The sequence below is a fragment of the Mustelus asterias genome, chromosome 11 (assembly GCF_964213995.1).
Source record: "Mustelus asterias chromosome 11, sMusAst1.hap1.1, whole genome shotgun sequence".
In the NCBI taxonomy this organism is placed as follows: Eukaryota; Metazoa; Chordata; class Chondrichthyes; order Carcharhiniformes; family Triakidae; genus Mustelus; species Mustelus asterias.
In genome coordinates, this window is record NC_135811.1 from 24,027,397 (window position 1) to 24,050,638 (window position 23,242).

General features: G+C 44.3%; 1 protein-coding gene across 1 annotated transcript in view; it reads left to right on the forward strand.

Annotated features, from left to right (window-relative positions):
• The window catches only part of ablim1b (actin binding LIM protein 1b), a 261,285-nt gene that overhangs the window by 167,094 nt on the left and 70,949 nt on the right, over positions 1–23,242 (forward strand). The window contains exons 7-8 of the mRNA XM_078223256.1: positions 9,173–9,260; positions 19,119–19,177. Coding sequence (XP_078079382.1) covers positions 9,173–9,260; positions 19,119–19,177 — 147 coding nt within the window. The remainder of the gene's footprint in view (positions 1–9,172; positions 9,261–19,118; positions 19,178–23,242) is intronic.

Below are 23,242 nucleotides of genomic sequence, written 5' to 3' on the forward strand. Positions count from 1 at the left end.
TGCTATTGTTGCTGTTGGGTTAGGGTGGGGTTGTTACACCTGTGTTTGTTACTGTTGTGGCACATCCCAGTCGGGCTCCGCCTCCTGGGAGAGGTATAAGAGTCCCTGCTCTGGCCGGGACCCCTTCAGTCTGGGATAGTGTACATAAGTTCTGATAGCTTCATTAATAGTAAATAAAAGCCTTCATTTACTGAAGCCTCGAGCCTCGTGTCTAAATTGATGTGCATCAACTAAGTTACTAAAAGTGTGAGTTAAAAGGAGTGCAGTGAGGGAAACCGGGCATCTGGGACCTGAATGAGGGCAACTATTGGACTATCTCCTTATCCAGTGAGATTTAAGGACTTGGAAATACAGATAGGAAGAACTGAGAGAGGGGTTGAATTGATTTGATTTGATTTATTATTGTCACATGTATTGGTATACAGTAAAAGTATTGTTTCTTGCGCGCTATACAGACAAAGCGTACCATTCATGGAGAAGGAAAGGAGAGAGTGCAGAGTGTAGTGTTACAGTCATAGCTGAGGTGTAGAGAAAGATCAACTTAGTGCAAAATAGGTCCATTTAAAAGTCTGATGGCAACAGGGAAGAAGCTGTTCTTGAGTCGGTTGATACATGACCTCAGACTTTTGTATCCCTTTCCCGACGGAAGAAGGTGGAAGAGAGAATGTCCAGTGTGCGTGGGGTCCTTAATTATGCTGGCTGCTTTTCCGAGGCAGCGGGACATGTAGACAGAGTCAATGGATGGGAGGCTGGTTTGTCTGATGGATTAGGCTTCATTCATGACCCTTTGTAGTTTCTTGTGGTCTTGGGCAGAGCAGGAAAATTGAAGGCCAACCAGATACAGAAGAAGGAATAAAGAATGGGAAGAAGATTGGATTAAGAGAGGAAAAATTAAAGTCAGAAAAGAAAAAGAATTTAAAATTTGATCCCTATTAGAATCTCACACACACACACACATAACACACACATACACACCCTGATAAATTGGATCTTTAAACTTGTCATAGTTAATTTTTAAACAGAGGGGTTGATTGATGGTCGTTATCACATCCTTAAGTATTTGGTTATGTGTGCACTGACAAAACTTTCTGGGACAGGTTTAGTGACAAATTGATGCACTAATACAGTGTGTTCCTGAAACAAACTGGAAGCAAAGGTCAAAATGTTGCTTTTCAATCAAAGAATCCCTACAGTGCAGAAGGAGGCCATTCGACCCGTCGAGGAGGCCATTCGGCCACCAACTACAATCCCACCCAGGCCCTATTGCTATAACCCCACATATTTATCCTGCTAGTCCCACTGACATTAAGGGGCAATTTAGCATGGCCAATCTACCCAACCTGCACATCTGTGGGAGGAAACCGGAGCACCCAGAAGAAATCCACGCAGACATGGGGAGAATGTGCAAGCTCTACAGAGTCACTCATAGAAATCATAGAATCATAGAAACCCTACAGTAGAAAAAGAGGCCATTCGGCCCATCGAGTCTGCACCGACCACAATCCCACCCAGGCCTACCCCCATATCCCTACATATTTTATCGCTAATCCCTCTAATCTATGCATCCCAGGACTCTAAGGGGCAATTTTTAACCTGGCCAATCAACTTAACCCGCACATCTTTGGACTGTGGGAGGAAACCGGAGCACCCGGAGGAAACCCATGCAGACACGAGGAGAATGTGCAAACTCCACACAGACAGTGACCCAAGCCGGGAATCGAACCCAGGTCCCTGGAGCTGTGAAGTAGCAGTGCTAACCACTGTGCTACCGTGCCGCCCTTGCTAACCACTGTGCTACCGTGCCGCCCTTGCTAACCACTGTGCTACCGTGCCGCCCTTGCTAACCACTGTGCTACCGTGCCGCCCTCAAGGCCACTCAAGGCCGGAATTGAACCCAGGTCCCTGGCGTTGTGAGCAGCAGTGCTAACCACTCTGCCACCGTGCCATCTTTTGTGAAACTAATGGCAATCAGGACAGCAATATCTGGATATTCAATTTTAATTTGCCTTCTTTGAGGTTTGATGTACCATTTTCTTCTCCTTCTTCAGTTTTCTGCCCGAGGGCAGATCCAGCCTATGGATAGGGTGAGAATACAGGGGTTAAATCTACCCACCTGGAATGGGAATTGAACTCCATATTGTTGGCACCAATCTGATCCACACCAACCACCACCTCCCCGAGGAGTCTGAGTTGCTGTGGCCATATGCATTTTGACATGTATGTTGTAACCTAGAGCTATGGATAGTGATGGTAGAGGTTTCAATCTTTTTCCAGCATATGGCTAACCAGGAATTTCTCCCACTCTTACCACCTACAATTGCCGGATGTTGGAAGGACTTACAAGTTGACACTCAACATCTTTGGCCACATTATGAACACACCTTCCAAGCCCTCAGTGGGACTTAAACACAGACCTAGATCAGAGGCAAGGTTACTATCCATTGCACCACACAAACTCCTATTTACCGTTTACCCATAAGTAAAATAAAGTTTATTTATTAGTCACAAGTAAGGCTTACATTAACACTGCAATGAAGTTAGTGTGAAATTTCCCTACAGTCACGACAGTCCAGCGCCTGTTCGGGTCAATCCACCTAACCAGCACGTCTTTCAGAATGTAGGAAGAAACCGGAGCACCCGGAGGAAACCCACGCAGACACGGGGAGACTGTGCAAACTCCACACAGACAGTGACCCAAACTGGGAATCGAACCCAGGTCCTTGGCGCCGTGAGGCAGCAGTGCTAACCACTGTGCTACTGTGCCGCCATAAATAATGATGATTAACCTTGTCAAATTGACAACAAATTCTGGTCCTTGTTTCTCCATCAGTACAGTTGAACTATTGATACTAGACTGCATGGAGGGAGAGTTATATTGTATCAGAAACAATATTCCATTCCTATTCCTATGTTTGTTCCCAAGATGAAACCCTCATCAATATTGCATGAATGTGTCAGTATAATACTGTCACAGCTATTTTCTGGATTATTTATAAGAAAAGGGATTATTTAAAAGCTTTTCCTCATCATCTTCAAAATTAGAAAGTGAATTAAATGAAATTCCATTCTCATTCTGAAAATTCCAGTTGATTTAAGCTATTTCTTAGAAATTAACTTTTGGAAAGACCCATTCTGGAGCTCCAATGAAGAGATGCTATTTATGGATATTTAACAGAGATAAACTTGACTGTGAATAGGCATAGAAGTGCCTTAGCTTAGCCTGGAGTTGCCATGGGGTGGGTGGGGAACATGAAGTGACTTGAGTTGGCATGGATGGGGCATGGGGATTGTGTTGGAGGTAAGGGCCTGTAAGGGTTAGTGGTTGACCAGCTCTGATGAATATTGGCTCTACTCTCCTCAGTCCTCAAGATGCTGTCAGACCTGCTGAGATTTTCCAGCATTTTTCTGTTTTTGTGACTTTGTTCTTTGTTTTGCTGTCATTATTTACACCAGGGACAGAGTCCTGGAGAACTGCGCCTTTTAAATAGTCCGCCTTGGCTTGACTGTCCTTGTGGCTGCCTCCAACCTCTTTCTGGGGGCAGCGGTTTCCCTTACTTCCTCCCATGGCATGTTTCTAAATAGGTCAGAAGTGCAGACGTAGTGTGCCGCAGACATTATGTGACCCCAGTTCATTCTGTAGCTACTCTATGGGAGCAATCTTGAGCCCGCACTCTCCATGTACAGGATTGGCAGTGGGAACTTGAGATCTGGCAAAACCCAGAAATTGTGAATCTCGCCAGCGAGATCACCATAATGGGTGAGAACTTTATTTACATTCATTTTGATAAATTTCAATATTATTAAATACTCCCCTCTCCAGATCTTCCCCTGCACTAAATTTTTGTATCTCGCAGACGTGACGTCACATTGGCGAGGTTTACAACAGGTTTGCCCAGACATGAACCTGTCATGGGGACCCCACTGGGGGGTGCGCAAAGGTGAGTATAGTACCCAGGGGAGAAGGAAATGCCTAGACACTTCCTCTTGGCACCGTGCCAACTTGATGGTGCCAACCTGTGCAAGGGCAGTGCTGGGGGGCCCCTTTTGGGGGGGGATGGCATGTATGAGTACGAGGGCGGGAGCATTCAATGAAGGGGGAGGAAATGCCGGCGATGACAGTTGGGGGAGAGAGAAGGCAATGCCAGTGATTACTTTGAGGAGCTGGGGAGGGGAGTGGTGGGGGCAGGAGAGACAATCTGGTGATGATCAGAAAGAGCATGGCGGGCAGCTAAGACCTCCATGATGGGATGTGGGGGGAGGTTATTTCATGGTCTAATGGGGGTGCCCTTTAAACATGGCACCCTGATCTCAGTGCAGTGGGCTTTACCAGCGTGTTCAAACCCTGCCCCTCAAAATGACGGCTTGAAATATAACCCCCCCCCCCCCCGGATTTTTTTTGACAAAGTGCCATCAGGTTTGGAGCGAAAACCTGCCTGTTTCTGATGCCGGTTTTCAGTTTTGCCAGTTCACTTTGCCATTTTCTGCTAAGATTCTGCCTGTTGTCATCAGGAGTGTCTTGGTAGCGTACTAAACTGGAAGAGCAAGCAACTCTTGTAAATGTACTGGCACATTGGTTACTCTTCCAATATTTATTTTCAAGTGAGAAAAATGTTAGCCTAAAAACTAAACAGCAGCTGCTTGGAGTCTACAGTTCAGGGACATGACAGATCTGAGATTCTGGGGAATATAATTATTTCCACATTTGGATGAAAGCCACCAGCGTATTAAGGGCAACACCTGCAATGTACAGTGTCAATAGCGCTCCGACAGTGCTGGAAAATGTGAACAAACAAGCTTTGAGTCTCCCTTGTCCTCAGTCATGTGACTGGATAGTCCTGAAGTAGTTTATCCAGATTGTCAATGGGAGAGCAGCAGTGTTCACACACAGCAAAGGCAAGTGGGGCAAAGGTGGGAAATCTGAGCTTGAATCAGTGAAATGTTAACTGTTGGGCAGCGAGGATGCATTGGTGACTGAGTTTTTATTAGGTGCTTTATTTAATAGGCACGCACAGTAAAACAAAAGCCTGTCGCTGTCTACGAGAAACAGCAGTGTGTCTTTTGGGAGGTGCTTAATCAAACTCTTCTGTCTAGACTCAGAGTTGTCAATGGGTGACGTGGGATCCTATCACTTGGTGGACAGGATCCTGGATGTTTTATCTTGAATGTGTGTTGCGATATGGCAGATTGAAGGATAGGCTGACTGAAGGTTTCAGATGTTTCCTTTCAAGTGAATTTCTGTTTCCTTGTCTTAGTGAAGAGATTAAATGAATATCTTTGTGCACGCTGAATGGAAATTCTTTTTTTTGGCGCTGATAGCTGTGGATTAAAGTGGCTTGTTTCAAGTGAGGAGAAAAAAAGCTGCGGGAAGGTTTCTCACACACAGCCCTGAGAATACGACACATTGTAGGGAATCAGAACAAGCAGAGCCACGCCTGCTGCCTGCAAACTTTGCATTAATGGGAGCTAACGCCTTTTCTGACTTAACACTGTTATTACGTTTTCTAAGTTTAAAGCCACAACTGGCGCAATCAGCTGAACTGTTGCCAGAGCAACAGCCTGAGAGCTGCTTCAGACACTTTTATGTTTATAGGAAGTTCTTGTAAAGCATTCATCAGTGAGGACATTTAATAGTATGTTTGGGGCTGTTTAATAATGATGGTATCATTGCTGCCGCAAAAGACCCTTCATTACCACCCTCTTTCAGAATGAAGTTTCTCTCACAGCCAGAAGGCAAAATCTCAGATAAGGAGAATGGCTTTGCTGATTCCCATTGGATTATAACGTGAGGTGGTCGTTTAGTCATGACAGAGGTTTGCTGCTCTGAAATGTTGTGGTGTCTTTGATTTTTTTTAGCACCTTGTGCTACAAGTCCACTGCCTGGTGGGTAACTGAGCCTTCAGGACACGAGTGTTGTGCTTAGGGAGGGGAGTAGCACAAAACTGGTTTTACACGTTGTATTGTGCAAAATGGTGGTGTGAAAGTGTGATAAATTAGTGATTTAAAGAAATAAAGTTAAGAGGAGACTCAAGTGAAGCATAAGCACTGGCATGAACTGCTTAGGCTGATTAGCTGATTTCTGCAAAGTAATACAGTATAATTAAAAAATCTATTGATCTACTGTTTTGAATACACTTATCGACTGAGCACCCACGGTCCTCCAGATTAGAGAATTTCAAAGGTTCACAACCCATTGAGTGAAGAAATTTCTCCTCATCTCCATCTTAAATAGGCAACCCCTTATTCTGAGGTTGCTTCCCCTAGTTCCAGACTCCCCAGAAACCAGCACCATCCTCCCACCCTGTCAAGCCCCTTCAGAATTTTATACATCTCGGTGAGATTACCTCGCATTCTACCAAACATGCTGGAATAGCGGCCTTGGCCGGAATTCGGGACCCACAGCCCCTGCCAGTGAGGGCAGAGAATTTGGCGCTCAGCCAAATCTCCGTTCACTGCAGCAGGACCAGAGAATTCCGCTGGTGTGAAGGGTCAGGGAATCCCGATCCTAATCTACTCGAGCTCTCCTCGAAGGACAATCCCCTCACAATCAGTATAGTGAATCTTTGTTGTTTTCCCTCTGAAGTAAATGTAATCTTCCTCAGGTAAGGAGACCAAAACAGCATCCCAGGTGTGGTCTCATCAAAGCCCTGCATAATTGAAGGAAGAAGTTTAACAACACCAGGTTGTTCGGTAAACTTCTTACTGTGTTTACCCCAGTCCAACGCCGGCATCTCCACATCATAATTGAAGGAAGACAATGGACGGGATTTTCCGACCTCGCTCGGGTGAGGCTCGTAAAATCCCACCCGAGGCCAACGGAGAATTCTGTTCTGCGAGCGGGGCGGACGAGGTGGTAAAATTCCAGCCAATGTTACTCTTGTACTCCAATCCCTTTGTAATAAAGGATCACATACCAGTTGCTTTTTGTTTTTTGCTGTACCTGTGTGTTACCTTTCTGTGGTTGATGTACAAGGATACTCGGGTCCCACTGAATACCAACATCCCCCAATCTCTCACCATTTAAGAAATACTCTACTTTTCTATTTTCCCTGCAATGTGATAACTTCACACCTAAATTCCATCTGTCACACAGTTGTCCACTCACTAGCCTCTTTGCACTCGTCTCACAGCTTACTTTCCCACCTAACTTTGCATTGTCAGCAAAACCAATTCCATTCCATTTTCTCACTTAGAATTCATTGAAATAGATTGTATTAGCTGAGACCCAAGCACTCATCCTTGCAGTGCCTCACTAACTATAGTCTGGCAACCTGAAAATGACCTGCTTATTTCTACACTCTGTTTTCTATCCATTAACCAATCCATACTAATATATCACCCCCAATACCATGCGCTCTCAATTTGTGTTTTTGTGCTTTTTGAAAATCCAAATGCATTCACTGCTTCCTGTCTTGCTAGTTATGCCCTCAAAAATCCGATTTATCAAACACCATTTATCTTTTGTAAACCCATATTGACACTGTGCAATTATATGATAATTTTTCTAAGTATGCTCTTTCCACCTCGTGTCCCTGGTCCAGTACAGTGGATTCAATCTGCACTATATCACAATGGACATTGGATATATTATTACTCTGTGGAAGAAAGGAAAAATTGCATTCTGAGAGCGCCATTCATAACCTTATGACATTCCACTTCACTTCATTAATACCTCTTGATGTCGTCACTGTTGTAAAGTAGGGAAACATGGAAATTACATTTCTAAATATATTGTACTGTAACCTGAGATGGAGGGGGTGTTGATGGACCAGCTGAGGCTTGCTAACATGGTTTTCACACATTTCAACCTCCCAGTGTCTTGTAACACACACCTATGTAAACCTCTGCATGTTCCTTCACAAACATGCCTTTAATGCAGAAAAATGCCTCACCTGCTCTGCAGAGGAATGATGAAAATGGGCACTGTGTCAAAAGAAGAACACATTAGCTTGGGTGATCAAAAATTCAGTCAACGATGTAGATTTTAAGGAAGGTGCTATAGGAGGAGGAAGATGAGGTGGGACTTGTAGGGCACAGACAAGCCATAGGCAGCAGTGGGAAGGATGCAAAAGGCTGGAGTCAGAGAAATAGAGTTTTGGGAGATGTTACAGAGATGGTAACGGGGGAAGGAGGATGCGCGCGGGGAGTTGGATGAGCACATAGAAGATTAGTTGGGGATTTACATTCTAAGGCCGTGATATGTGATGTGGCATGTCAAATGTTGTTACTCCATTGTTTTCAGTTAGTGTCCTATTCACTTTTGCCATCATCTGTTAGTGAGAGACGTTGGAAAGATCAATACAAGTAAATCAACTCTTGCAGCTATATTATCACCAACAGTTGGTGCATTAGGCAGGACAAACAATTGGATAGAGGGTAAGCCACTTCTACACAATATTGTGCTAAAATCCAGCTCAGGATTGCAAATACTCTATGGTCCAAGGAGTGGCATACATTCACGCCCAAAAGGGTTGTGATCAGTGATTTGCCACAATTATTCTGGTAAATATATTTCTGTCATTCCTGAAACTATTTCAGTTGCTGTTGCAATGCTGCTAATAACCCCTGCCCGCAATGTAACTGTGGGTGGAGTGAGCAGATAGCAGCTGCTCAAACAGCTCCCTCCCCTCCCTGAAGCCTGGCTGAGTTTGGAAGGCAGCAATATGCCTGTAGCATGTGACATGATTGCTTTACTGCTACATCTCTTCATCCAGTTTATCTGTTTGGCGCTTGCTTTGGCTCAGTGCCACATCTCTTACTTCAGTGTATTTGACAGAATTCCACTCGACATCACCTAAGGATTGCTAAAACAACTAACCCTGTCATGTTGATAATTAATTCGTAAGCATGTTGTCACTTACGGTTGGTTACAGGAAGCTGAAACCAGGAAGGGTTCCAAGAGATTGTAGTTGCAAGTACCTTGTCTGTTTGAATTCTGCAAATTGGCAGAGCGGCCAGGGTGTTGCAAGACCGGGGTTGTCTGCCATGTCAAACACAGAATGGTTTTAAGATCCGGGAGAAGCAAACTCATTCACCCCTATTGCTGCATGATTCAGAATGAGAGATTGCACAGTTTGCCGTTCCCAAGTATGGATTCTTGCTTTGTCCGTTGTGATTGTATGGCTTGTCCTAATGTTACGTTACATGATTGTTAACACTCATCTTTTGGACCTAGGCGGGGGACAAACATTACCATCCGAGTTGTGCACGATGCAGCAAATGCAATCAGATGTTCACAGAAGGAGAGGAAATGTACCTGCAAGGTAAGACATTGCTCATTTCACAATGTCTAAGTGAAGAATATTTCTGCTCTTCATGGAATAGTAGCGCTGGGAATTGAAATATTTGCCTGCCTGGTTCACCCAGCATCAGTAGCACGGTGGCACAGTGGTTAGCATTGCTGCCTCACAGCTCCCGGGACCCGGTTTCAATTCTGGCCTCGGGTCACTGTCTGTGCGGAGTTTGCGCATTCTCTCCGTGTCAGCGTGGGTTTCCTCCGGGTGCTCCGGTTTCCCCCCACAGTCCAGAGATGTGCGGGGTAGGTGGATTGGCCATGTTAAATTCCCCCTCAGTGTCAGGGAGACTAGCTAGGGTAAATATGTGGGGTTATGGGGATAGGGCCCGGGTGGGATTGTGGTCGGTGAAGGCTCGATGGGCTGAATGACCTCCTTCTGCACTGTAGGATTCTATTATTATTTTCCAGTCTGTTACAGTGTGGCCAGTGGCAGGCTAAAGCTTATTTTGTGCTATCTGGGAGCAGCATTGTGGCACAGTGGTTAGCACTGCTGCTTCACCACGCCAGGGACCTGGGTTCGATTTCTGGCTTGGATCACGTTCTCCCCATGTCTGCAGAGGTTTCCTCTGGGTGCTCTGGTTTTCTCCCACAGTCCAAAAGACATGCTGGTTAGGTGCATTGGCCATGTTAAATTCTGCCTCCGTGTACCTGAACAGTCACCGGAGTGTGACAACTAAGGGATTTTCACAGTAACTTAAATGCAGTGTTAATGACACGAATAAATAAACTTTAAACTATCTCAAGACTGCACTACAATCTTAGTAGAGTACACTTTTCTGTTCCAATGCCACTTTTGTTTTGCTTAATATCCCAGCCATCCATAAGTGAGATTGATGATCAATGCGGCATTGTTTAGAGTCATAGAGGTTTACAGCATGGAAACAGGCCCTTCGGCCAAACTTGTCCATGCCGCCCTTTTTTTAAAACTCCTAAGCTAACCCCAATTGCCTGCATTTGGCCCATATCCCTCCATACCCATTTTACCCATGTAACTGTCTAAATGCTTTTTAAAAGACAAAATTGTACCCGCCTCTACTATTACCTCTGGCAGCTTGTTCCAGACACTCACCAACCCTGTGTGTGAAAGAATTGCCCCTCTGGACACTTTTGTATCTCTCCCCTCTCACCTTAAACCTATGCCCTCTAGTTTTAGACTCCCCTATCTTTGGGAAAAGATATTGACTGTCAAGCTGATCTGTGCCCCTCATTATTTTGTAGACTTTTGTCAGATCACCCCTCGGCCCAGAAAAAAAAGTCCCAGTCTATCCAGCCTCTCATAACTCGAATCCCATCAAGTCCCGGTAGCATCCTATTAAATCTTTTCTGCACTCTTTCTAGATTAATAATATCCTTTCTATAATAGGGTGACCAGAACTGTACACAGTCATCCAAGTGTGGCCTTACCAATGTCTTGTACAACTTCAACAAGACGTCCCAACTCTTGTATTCAATGTTCTGACCGATGAAACCAAGCATTCTGAATGCCTTCTTCACCACTCTGTCCACCTGTGACTCCACTTTTAAGGAGCTATGAACATGTACCCCAAGATCTCTTTGTCAAAGATAGGGGATTCCAAAACTCTCCCCAACGCCCTACCATTAACTGAGTAAGTCCTGCCCTGGTTCAATCTACCAAAATGCATCACCTCGCATTTATCTAAATTAAACTCCATCTGCCATTCATCAGCCCGCTGGCCCAATTGATCAAGATCCTGTTGCAATCGGAGATAACTTTCTTCACTGTCCACTATGCCACCAATCTTGGTGTCATCTGCAAACTTACTAACCATGCCTCCTATATCCTCATCCAAATCATTAATATAAATGACAAATAACAGTGGGCTCAGCACTGATCCCTGAGGCACACCGCTGGTCACAGACCTCCAGTTTGAAAAACAACCCTCTACAACCACCCTCTGGCTTCTGTCAAGTAGCCAATTTTGTTTAATGGCATGAAGAGATTAAGAATGGGGTGAATATTACCAGTGGTATTTCATGAAGGACAGTTGATTTCTGTTCCATTAAATCTGGTATGTCAGCTGATCAAGATACTTTGGTGGGGTGGGAACATGCATATAGAAGAACAACAGGATTTAAAGTTCTCAACTTTGTTTGGCTATTCGCTCATATAAAGTTTTCAAATGGAGTAGAACTCCTTCTAGAACACTATGATTACAACCAGCTTTAGGAGTGGAGGTGGCATGATGGCTTACTACATTGCTGTGCTGATGTTTGGAGAGAAGGAAATCAGATGGTGCATTGCCTCAGGCTGCACCTGCAAAAGTGAAATGGTCAGTTTTAGGTTGCTATGGCCCTTGGCCCACAGAGGAGCAAATGGAGTGGACTACTTCTTAAAGCAAGGTATAATAAAGGCACTTTGGAAAAACAAGTATTCCATTACAATAAAGTTAAAAGGGATCTTTATGGAATTAGACAGCTCTGAAAGACCTAGAAACAAGAGCTCATTGTATGTGAACTGAAAAATAGACAGTTTGCCTCAGCCTGTCGCACTCTCATGTTTGAACTAGAAGATTGTTACTTTAAGCCACATTCCATTAGTTGAGCAAAATGTCTCGGCTGACAATTTATGGCCAATTTTAACACCGTTTCACTGACAGAAACTGGATGGGTATCAGATTACATGGGAGCACCAATCGCCAAACCTTCCCATCAGTTCCACTCATATCCTGCACTTTACAAACAGAAGCCAACACCATCCTCCTTTAAATATTCACATCAAACTCTGATGATATCTTCGGGGTCAAACTGCCGTTGTAATTCGACGCCTGCACAGAGGAATCGCAACTTCCTCGTCAGGTCAACATGTTGGGAAGAGGAGACAGAAGAGGCCCAAAAAGTTGTGGTATTGCTTTTTTCTTTCCTATTTCTGCCAGGTGAAGCAGACAGCCTCAGTTGCCCCAGCTCTGCCACCCACCCATACCCCTCTCCCCACTCATCACCCTGATGAGGCCCTCCAAAAAAAACCCTCCCAACGACTTACCTCCCACAGGGGACTGTATCTTCACTGTGAGGACTGGGCACTTTCGATGAGCCGAAGGCCTTTTCTGCACAGTGTGACTCTATTTGTCAGTCTCCTCAACCCAACCTGCACAACTGCTACCCCAAGTTAAAATCGGGGCCTTTAGAGTTATACTAGGGAAATACTATCGTGTCAGATGTGATGTTAAATTGAAGCATTGTGCTCCTGTTCAGCTGGGTTCATGTGTTGAAATGATTTGAAGAGAAGTAGAGTGTTTTCCTCAGCAACATTCATCCCTTACCTTGCACTACCAAAAATATTTTGACTGCTTATTCAGCTCGCTGCTGTTCGTACTGTTACACAGTTGTCTTTCTAACTGTTACTGTATTTTAAAGTAATTCATTTGATCTAAAGACTATTTATTCTATGAATCATAGAATCCTTAAAGTGCAGAAGGAGGCCATTCAGCCCATCGAGCCTGCACCAACAACAACTCCAAGCCCTACCCCCGTAACCTATACATTTACCCCGCTTATCCCCCTGTCATTAAAGGTCAATTTATTGTGGCCAATCAACCTAACCTTCACATCTTTGGACTGTGGGAGGAAACTGGAGCACCCGGAGGAAACCCACGAAGTCATGGGGAGAAGGTGCAAACTCCGCACAGACAGTTGCCCAAGGCTGGAATTGAACCCGGGTCCCTGGCGCTGTGAGACAGCAGTGCTAACCACTGTGCCATCGTGCCACCCCAATGTTTTGAGAAGCTTCTGTGTTATATTTGAAGTGCTCTGTGTACTCTGCCTTTCTGAAACAGTGTTAGTGAGGGATCCTGAACACAAATGCATGATACAACACATACTGAGAAGGTACGGTTTCTGTTTCTGTTACACAAAGAAAAGCCCTTGAGAAGCACAGACCATTGCACTCCTTACCTTTGACTTCAATCCACAGTGGCTGAATGCCTTTCCTGATGATGAACCGACCTCCTTCGACTCTAATGTTCACCAAAGTTTGGTTCCAAATCAAACCACTACAATTCTAAAATGAAAATTAATGGATTTCACTCTCCCTATTAGGGTGGCATCTCTCCACACACTGCCCCTTCTGGCATGTACGTTACCTTTGTGCCCACTTTAGGTAGCTGACCTTTTGAACAAATAGCATCATCCAGTGCCTCAGTATTACTTTGTCCATAGTCTGTCAGCCTTATGGTCTCCCATCATCTGCTCCTGACATGCGTGTGAAGTGCACAGTGCTTCCTCACTTTCTATATGCTGCTCAGGACCTGTGAATGTAAAGTCAGTACCAATCGACCACGAAGGATGTACCCAAACAATTTGATTGCAGCGTTGTACAGTTCCTACTTTCCCATTACTCCCTATTACCTTGCCAGGTCCTTTCCACTCTGCTTGGCCTTCCCTTTTATAATCTATCATATCTGCTTGTTGCAATTGTATCCCTGGTGGCCTTATGCACTTCTGTAGGGCTTGCCGAATTCTCTCTGACACCTCAGCTTCGACGAAAGCTTTTCTGCCTGCATGCAAGGCATCCGGATGAGCAGAAAAAGTAGAGCTAATACTAGTCCCTTTAAGAGCAGTGTGAGTGGGGAGCATCTGAAAGCCTAGAAGGCACCTTTGGATTTCTTCCATACACCAACTAGTATGGACTGTACCCCCAACTGTTTGAAAAGAGTTCTTTGCGTGCATGCCCACGCCAATGTAATTTGCAATTTGTAACCTGGTTGATCAGCCAATCTTTTATGTAACATGTCTATTACCACATGTTTTTTTTCACAAAGCCCATTACTAAACAGGTTCTCAGCTGCAGTGTGCATAACTACAATGTTTAGATTTTTGCACATATCTTCAAACTCCTCATTAGCAAATTCCCACCATTATCTGTCTGGAACTTTGTTGGTGTTCCTAAGCCTGTTCCTACCCATTTTCCATGATCTTATCAACAATAGTCTTTTTGTCTTTACTATGTATCACAGTGCATGGGCTAAATCTGGTTGCCATATCTATGAAGTGTCGTATATAAATACCCCTATCTTTGTCTCCCACTTTCAAGTCCATTGCCACCACATTGTGAAACCCCCTGGCTAGTGGTAAGCTTACAGCAGGATGCAGTGGTGTCTTGTGATATTTAATGCAGATTTTGCATTGAGCAGTGTTCATTAAGGTCATTTATCAAAAACTCCTTCATCTCTAAGTAAAGTCTTCAGTTTCTGTGGCACTGGATGTGCAAACTGTGTAATTTCCAAATTACCTTCTTTTTGTCAACCAAGTTCTTATTCTGAGTGGTTAACAAAACTTTGTGAATTTTTAATGTGAAATCTTTGGCTTCATTAGTGGTAAGCAGTAATGACCAGACCGAGTAAAGTGCAGATCCACATATTTTCCAAACATGATAGCTTGATTGTTCCTCTTATCTAGTGTCATCTGAGCCTTCTTCATTGCAAATCAACTTAACAATAGTGGTAGCTCGCTGGAAACTACATCAGTACTGATGAGCAGACTGATCCCTGCAATCTTACAAGAGAGGACCCCCCATTTGGAAGATGTTAATGTGTTGTCATCTCTGAACCTGAAGCAGGTCTGTCTCATCGAGAGATCCCAGATAGCTGTTAAGCCTGTCCACACTATGCACTGATGAAGTGCAACCACTGTCCAAAACTGCACAGTTGAAGGAATCGGCCATCAATATGCTCATTGGATTCAAACTCTTAGTCGCCAATACTATTCCATCATGGCAGTCACCATCATCATTTTCAGGATCAGATAAATCCATCCCATGGGTTACTTCAAGAGCACGGTCCCTTTGCTGTGGACACTTCATCGCATAATGGTACTGAAATTCACAGTAAGAGTTTTAACAACACCAGGTTAAAGTCCAACAGATTTATTTGGTAGCAAATGCCATTAGCTTTCGGAGCGCTGCTCCTTCATCAGATGGAGTGGATATCTGCTCTTAAACAGGGCACAGAGACACAAAATCAACTTCCAGAATACTGATTAGAATGCGAATCTCTACAGACAACCATGTCTTAAAGATACAGACAATGTGAGTGGAGGGAGCATTAGGGAGGGAGCACAGGTTAAAGAGATGTGTACTGTCTCCAGACAGGACAGCCAGTGAGATTCTGCAAGTCCAGGAGGCAAGCTGTGGGGGTTACTGATAGTGTGACATAAACCCAAGATCCCGGTTTAGGCCGTCCTCTGTGCGGAACTTGGCTATCAGTTTCTGTTCAGTGACTCTGCGCTGTCATGTGTCATGAAGGCTGCTTTGGATAACGCTTACCCGAACCCTTAACCTGTGCTTCATGCTCCCTCCACTCACGTTGTCTGCATCTTTAAGACCTGGTTGGCTGTAGAGACTTGCATTCTAATCAGTATTTTGCAACTTGATTTTGTGTCTCTGTATGCCCCGTTTGAGAGCAGATATCCACTCCATCTGACGAAGGAGCAGCGCTCCGCAAGCTAATGGCATTTGCTACCAAATAAACCTGTTGGACTTTAACCTGGTGTTGTTAAAACTCTTACTGTATTTACCCCAGTCCAACGCCGGCATCTCCACATCATGACTGGAATTCACACCAGAAACACTGATTAACCATGTCTCTTGCACTTTTTGGGTTTAAACACCTACAATCACCATCTCGAGGAAGGTTTTTGTCCCAGATTTCAAACTGGCTAGGGTTACGACCATTTTAAAATCTCCTGTCTTTAACCCTATTTCTGTATTGGAATTTTCATCTAATGTTTGGTCGATCTTGAAATTGAACCACCAATGAATTCTCTATCCTTTGTTTTGCGACATTTTTGTTTGCATTTGCCAAGAGAGTGGCTGGGAGCGACTGTTTTCCCAGAAATATTTTAAGAGCAGCAGACATTTGATATAAGAGAGATTCTTTCACCCAAAATTGACCCCCTGTTAGTACCAAAAGACTATCAACATAGGAAATGTGGACACATTCCAGTAGCTTCAACGCCAATGCAGGTTCCGGAATTTCAAGTTCAAATCTCCGGAAGCCCTTGCAATATTTATCAAAATCCATGATATATTCTTCTGTGGACTGATCCTCTGATTTCCTAAACCTAGCAAAGATTGCCCAGGATTCATATGCTTCCAATAACTTGCCTTTTTTGTAAAAAACCTATCCAAAAATTGTAACAAGAGGTTCCACCACTCTTCTTGATCTAGATCATCCACATTCCACTTTGAAATTACTTCACGTCTTATCTTCCGGATGGTAACGATTAAGCTATGCCATATATTGCTTCTTTTGGGTATGGAAGTAAACCAGGTCCACATTTCTACTTCAGTTTTCCATAGCTGATATGTTTCAGAGTCAGAAACAATTGGTGGATGGTCAAAACTTGCAATTTTGCACCGTCCTTCTGCCATTCCACAACTTAATTTGTCTGCAACTGTACACTTGTTTCTTAGAGGACTGAGACAAAAGGCTTCATGTGCAGCAGTCAGTCACCAAGCTTAAGGCTCATCTTCTGTTACCATTGTTACTCACGCTAAATGGTTGTGGTGGAAGAATCACTTTAAACTGGTCTTTAGTTTTAAGCTATTTTTGTGTAAGCCTCCACGTCAGAGCTGACAAGGAGCTTAATCCCCAAAGTGTTGAAGCTGTTTCTATTTATAACACAATCAATGTGACAGGTTTTACTGGCAATTCTCTTAATGAGGTGATTGCCACATTTTGATTAGAAGTACATGGGGAGTTGGAGATCAAGGGGGGATTGGAGAGCGGGGGGGGGATTGGAGAGCGGGGGGGGGCGGGATTGGAGAGCGGGGGGGGGGGGATTGGAGAGCGGGGGGGGGGGGATTGGAGAGCGGGGGGGGGGATTGGAGAGCGGGGGGGGGGATTGGAGAGCAGGGGGGGGGGATTGGAGAGCAGGGGGGGGGGATTGGAGAGCAGGGGGGGGGGATTGGAGAGCGGGGGGGGGGATTGGAGAGCGGGGGGGGGATTGGAGAGCGGGGGGGGGATTGGAGAGCGGGGGGGGGATTGGAGAGCGGGGGGGGGGATTGGAGAGCGGGGGGGGGGATTGGAGAGCGGGGGGGGGATTGGAGAGCGGGGGGGGTGTGTGTGTGTGTCTGAAGGTCACTGGGGCAAAGATTCAGGACGTCATAGGATTGGGGGAGTTGGAAGGTCATTGGAGCTGGGGGTTGGGGGGTTGATTTGATTTGATTTATTATTGTCAGATGTATTAGTATACTGTGTAAAGTATTGTTTCTTGCGCACTTAACAGACAAAGCATACCATACATAGAGAAGGAAATGAGAGAGTTATTGGAAGCATATGAATGTAGTGTTACAGTCATAGTTAGGGTGGAGAGAAAAGTCAACTCAATGCGAGGTAAGTCCATTCAAAAGTTTGACAGCAGCAGGGAAGAAGCTGTTCTTGAGTCAGTCTGTACGTGATCTCAGACTTTTGTATCTTTTACCCAACGGAAGAAGGTAGAAGAGAGAATGTCCGGGGTGCATGGGGTCCTTGATTATGCTGACTGCTTTTCTCAGGCAGCGGCAAGTATAGACAGTGTCAATGGTTCCGAGGCTGGTTTGAGTGATGGACTAGGCTTCATTCATGACCCTTTATAATTTCTTGTGGTCTTGGACAGAACAGGAGCCATACCAAGCTGTGATACGGTCAGAAAGAATGTTTTCTATGGTGCATCTGTAGAAATTGGTGAGAGTTGTAGCAGACGTGCCAAATCTCCTTAGTCTCCTGAGAAAGTAGAGGCGTTGGTGGGCTTTCTTAACTATAGTGTCCGCATGGAGGGATTAGGGCAGGTTGTTGGTGATCTGGTTGGCGGTCGGTTTTATAGTTGCCCAGGAAGTAGACATGTTTTATTTCTGTCTGATATTTCCTGGACAACTATCAAGTAAATGGGTCAGGACCCTCCAAAGTCTCTGACTCTAACTTAGAGTTGGAGACTTTTTCAGATGGTCCTGGGGAGCTGGGGAATTGCTCATTGGAAGTTGAATCTTCAGAGCAATTCTCACAGTGTCCTTGCATTGGGATATCCGAGGGGTCCTGTAGTGCATCCCAGGAGATCTGTGCCCATGTTTTTTCAATTGTGGGGAATCTCTTCTAGGATAAGCAAAGAAGCATGTTGCTTGAACAGTGTCTAACTGTAATAGGTTTTTGGAGGCAGAACTCCCTTCACCAAAATTCCTTTATTTACAAATTCTAATAGCAGTACACAGAGCGCTAGCAGTTAACAGTCTACTTCCGGGGGTGTCAGAGGAACTGACACTCCCAGTTAAGTACAAGGCAAAGACTCCCTGATTGGCCCATCAATTAGATCCTTAATCAGGGAGTTCATAGTCCAATAGGCCAACCTCAGTGGCCTGATTGAAGTCATTACACTAACCAACTCCGATCATACATGATCAGGGACTGCTTGGCATTCGTTGACAGGTGATGAGCAGAGCCTCCTGCAGCAAGGCCATCCCAAATTCAACACATTCAGCTCAGTAATTGCCATTTCAATACACTTTCCTAAATTCTCTGAGTCCAGTCATCATAACTGTCACCTTTCTAACTTTGTCAACTCTTCCTGGAGTTTATCATCAGTGACAGTGAAGTAGTCTTTAGTTTTCAGCTCTGTTTTAACGATTGAGGTGACAGCGGTTTATAATTTTTATCAAATGCTTCTGTGTTCTGTCATTTTCCTTTGCATCAGTCATTCCTCTGTTGTCGATTAACCCCTGAAGCAGAGCTAAGATTAAAATAATGCGAAACACAGTACAAATGTAGCTATGCTATTGGAACTAATCATTAACTTTGTAAAGTTTCATGTTCATGTTCCATTCATTTCCCTCTAACAGGCTCTACAGTTTGGCATCCCGATTGTAAGAAGTCCACCAGATCTGAGGAAAAGCAAAGGGTGAGCTGATAGTGAGAGAAAACCAATGTCTGAGTGCTATTTATACACACGTGATTATCCTGTTTCCATTCATTTGGTGAATCTGGTTCATATATTTGTGTTGACAACCACTGTGCATTTTACCTCTATTCTGAACCTAACAGTCCCCTCCACGTTACAAGTTTCCTCTTCATGCTGCACATAAAATAACCTTAAACCCATTTACAAAGAATGGGTCTGTGATTTTATTAAATGGAGTGAGGAGAAAGCATTTTCAGCAAAAAGAAAGTCTCCAATGATTTGTTTGCTGCTTTGAAAACATTTAGAACATAGAACATTACAGCGCAGTACAGGCCCTTCGGCCCTCGATGTTGCGCCGACCAGTGGTACCAATGTAAAGCCCCCTTGTCTTCCAGTGAAGGAATAACCTGATACTAACCAGGATTGGTTTGTGCTTACCAATGTGCAACCATCTCAAAAGTGTTGTGCAAGAATTATCGTAATGTTTTATTTTTGATAAATGCAGGGGGTTGGGCTTGGGTAAGATACTCTTTCGGAGAGTCAGTGCAGACTTGATGGGTCGAATGGCCTCCTACTGCACGGATTCTATGGGATAAGCTCACTGTAGACTTTTATTGGCATCTTACAACATGCCTAGAAACTTAACTGGACAAGTCATGTAAATGCTGCAGCTACAAGAGCAGGCCAGAGACAGGGAGTTCTGCGGAGAGTAACTCACCATCTGACTCCCCAAAGCCTGTCCACCATCTACAAGTCAGGGGTGTGGCGGAATACTTTCCACTAGCTTGGATGAATGCAGCTTAAACTCAGGAAGCTCAACGCCATCCAGGACAAAGCATCCCACCTGATCAGCAGCCCCCAACCCCCACCTTTACATTTACTCCCACCACCACCGACACACAGTGGCAGCAGTGTGTACCATCTACAACAAGCACTGCAGCAACTCCCTAAGGTTTCTTCAACAGCACCTTCCAAATATGTGACATGTGCAACCTCGATGAACAAAGGAGTGGCCGCATGGGAACAACAACATTTACCCCCTCCAAGTCACACACCATCCTGACCTGGAACTATATCATTGTTGCTTAATTATCACAGGGTCAAAATCCTGGAACTTCCTCCCTTACAGCACTGTAGGTGTACCCACACCAAATGGACTGCAACACCACTACCTTCTTGAGCGGTTTGGAATGGGCAATAGATGTTGGCATTGCCAGCGATGCTGACATCCCAGGAATGAATAAACAAAAGCTGTACTTCAGCTAAGGTTACTCAGTTTACATGAGCATCTCCATGGTAATTATACTGGTATAGATAGAGCACCACAAAACTGTTTACCTGAAAACCAGCAATTCCAAAAACTGGACATTCTTAAAATATTCCTTGCATCAATTTTAACCGATGCAAGTTATATGGACAATTCAGCTAGGGCCTGCATTGGCGTGGTGTAAGTTTAGTCATTGGCTCTGTGTGCCACTCTAGCGCGCACTCCAAATGACCCTTAACCCACCTATCTAACCCAGCATGGCCCGAACCACCCGACCTGAAATCTGGCAATGTCTGAAATCCAGCATGGAATGTGTCCCGTACCTGCATGTGAATCTCAGAACAAAAGCGAGAGAGGAGAAGCTCATCAAATTTATAAACTGGAATAAACGTGTCCCTGTAACTGGGAACAAAAGTTAATCAGAGGAACCAGTAAAATGTAATTTTAGAAAATGCCATGGGAAAGGTTTCGAAGAATGTGGATAATATTTCATTGACAGATTTACTAGTTTTCTTTCTTGGATTGGAAAGGCGGAGAAAAGGCCTAGTAAGTCTACAGACACAAAATTAATCTGCAGTAAAATCTTGCTTTTAACCTCGAAGCCACAGTTGCATCTGAATTGTAAAGCGGAACTAGTAAGTTATTTTATGCCACATAATTGCTGCTTTAAGTCATGATTGAACAATATAATTACAGACTTAAAGTGAAACAGCATACACAATAATACTGGCCTGTCACTCACATCCATATTGAACAGTGAGCCAAATTGTTTCTTTAATTGGAATCTTGATTGTTGTTCAGATCATTCATACTTTCAAATCTATGTAGCCTCTTTAAATTAAACAATAAAGACAAAAATAAATTCCTTTATCGGCATTGTTAAGTAGCAAGTCATTGGTCCTGTTCACTGAATCGGCAACACGTTTTAATTTCCCTCCACACCCTCCCTTACTAACAAAGTGCATTGTCCTTCTGTGGCGGTGACACAGGGACAGGAAAATAAGCTTTCATCAGATTAGTCAATGGAGTGAAGTCGCGCTATCTTGTCTCAACAAGCAAATGGATTCATGGCTTTGTACAATTTTTAAAAATTCATGGGCCAGCATGGGCCAGCATTTATTTTCCATCCCCACTTGCCTTTCTTGAACTGCTGCATGTGGTGTAGCTACACCCGCAGTGCTGTCAGGGAGGGAGATCGAAGATTTTGACCAGGCGACAATGAAGGAACAGCAATAGTCAGGATGGTGAGTGGCTTGAAGAGGAACTTCCAGGTGGTGGTGTTCCCATGTGTCTGTCACCCTTGTCCTTGATGGTAGTGGTCATGGGTTTGGAAGACACTGTCCCACCACATGTGCAGCTTCCAGTGTTTTGTGTCAGGAACTCCATTAGAATATTTGAATAAGTCAACCTTCCTTAATGGGGCAAGGTTGACTAATTGTGATTCAGGTACACTGCACCAAAGGAGGAAAGGTCCTGTGATGAACTGCATTAGACACCTCTGTGTGCTCATAATGGTGATGTGGAGATGCCGGCGTTGGACTGGGGTAAGCACAGTAAGAAGTCTCACAACACCAGGTTAAAGTCCAACAGGTTTATTTGGTAGCAAATACCATAAGCTTTCGGAGCACTGCCCCTTCGTCAGATGGAGTGAAAATCTGTTCTCCAACAGTGCACAGAGACACAACATCAAGTTACAGAATACTAATTAGAATGCAAATCTCTACAGCCAGCCAGGTCTTAAAGGTACAGATAATGTGGGTGGAGGGAACATTAAACACAGGTTAAAGAGATGTGTATTGTCTCCAGACAGAACAGCTAGTAAGATTCTGCAAGATCAGGAGGCAAGCTGTGGGGGTTACTGATAATGTGACATAAATCCAACATCCCGGTTTAGGCCGTCCTCGTGTGCGGAACTTGGCTGTCACGGGCATTCAGCCTTGGATCTTCAGGTAAGTGTTCTCCAAGGCGGCCTTCACGACACACGACAGCGCAGAGTCGCTGAGCAGAAACTGATAGCCAAGTTCCGCACACATGAGGACGGCCTAAACCGGGATGTTGGATTTATGTCACATTATCAGTAACCCCCACAGCTTGCCTCCTGATCTTGCAGAATCTTACTAGCTGTTCTGTCTGGAGACAATACACATCTCTTTAACCTGTGTTTAATGTTCCCTCCACCCACATTATCTGTACCTTTAAGACCTGGCTGGCTGTAGAGATTTGCATTCTAATTAGTATTCTGTAACTTGATGTTGTGCCTCTGTGCACTGTTGGAGAACAGATTTTCACTCCATCTGACGAAGGGGCAGCGCTCCGAAAGGTTATGGTATTTGCTACCAAATAAACCTGTTGGACTTTAACCTGATGTTGTGAGACTTCTTACTGTGCTCATAATGGTACCACTGTGCAGCTTATTTGAACTGAGATTTGAATAGTCACCTACTGTTGTTAAAAGTTTGTGATGCAGCGATAATACAGTTTTAGCATCTCAAATGTTCAGCACAGGTAAGAATTGTTACTATCATCAACGTACAAATAAACAAACATAATCCTGACTGTTCAAGATGATGGTAGATGTACAGCTAATTACAGAATTCTTGCAACAGCTTTTAATGTTCTCCATTTTCACCAAAACTGTTGAAATTTTACCATATTCCTTCTTTCATCTATCTTTTACTTAGCTTGAGAAACAAATACACAGACCGCTCTTGAAAAAGGTTTGCCTCTGAGTGTTGCTAGTGTTATTCTCATTGTGGAACCTCACGTGCCTACTGTTTATCGGAGTAGGATTCGATGGC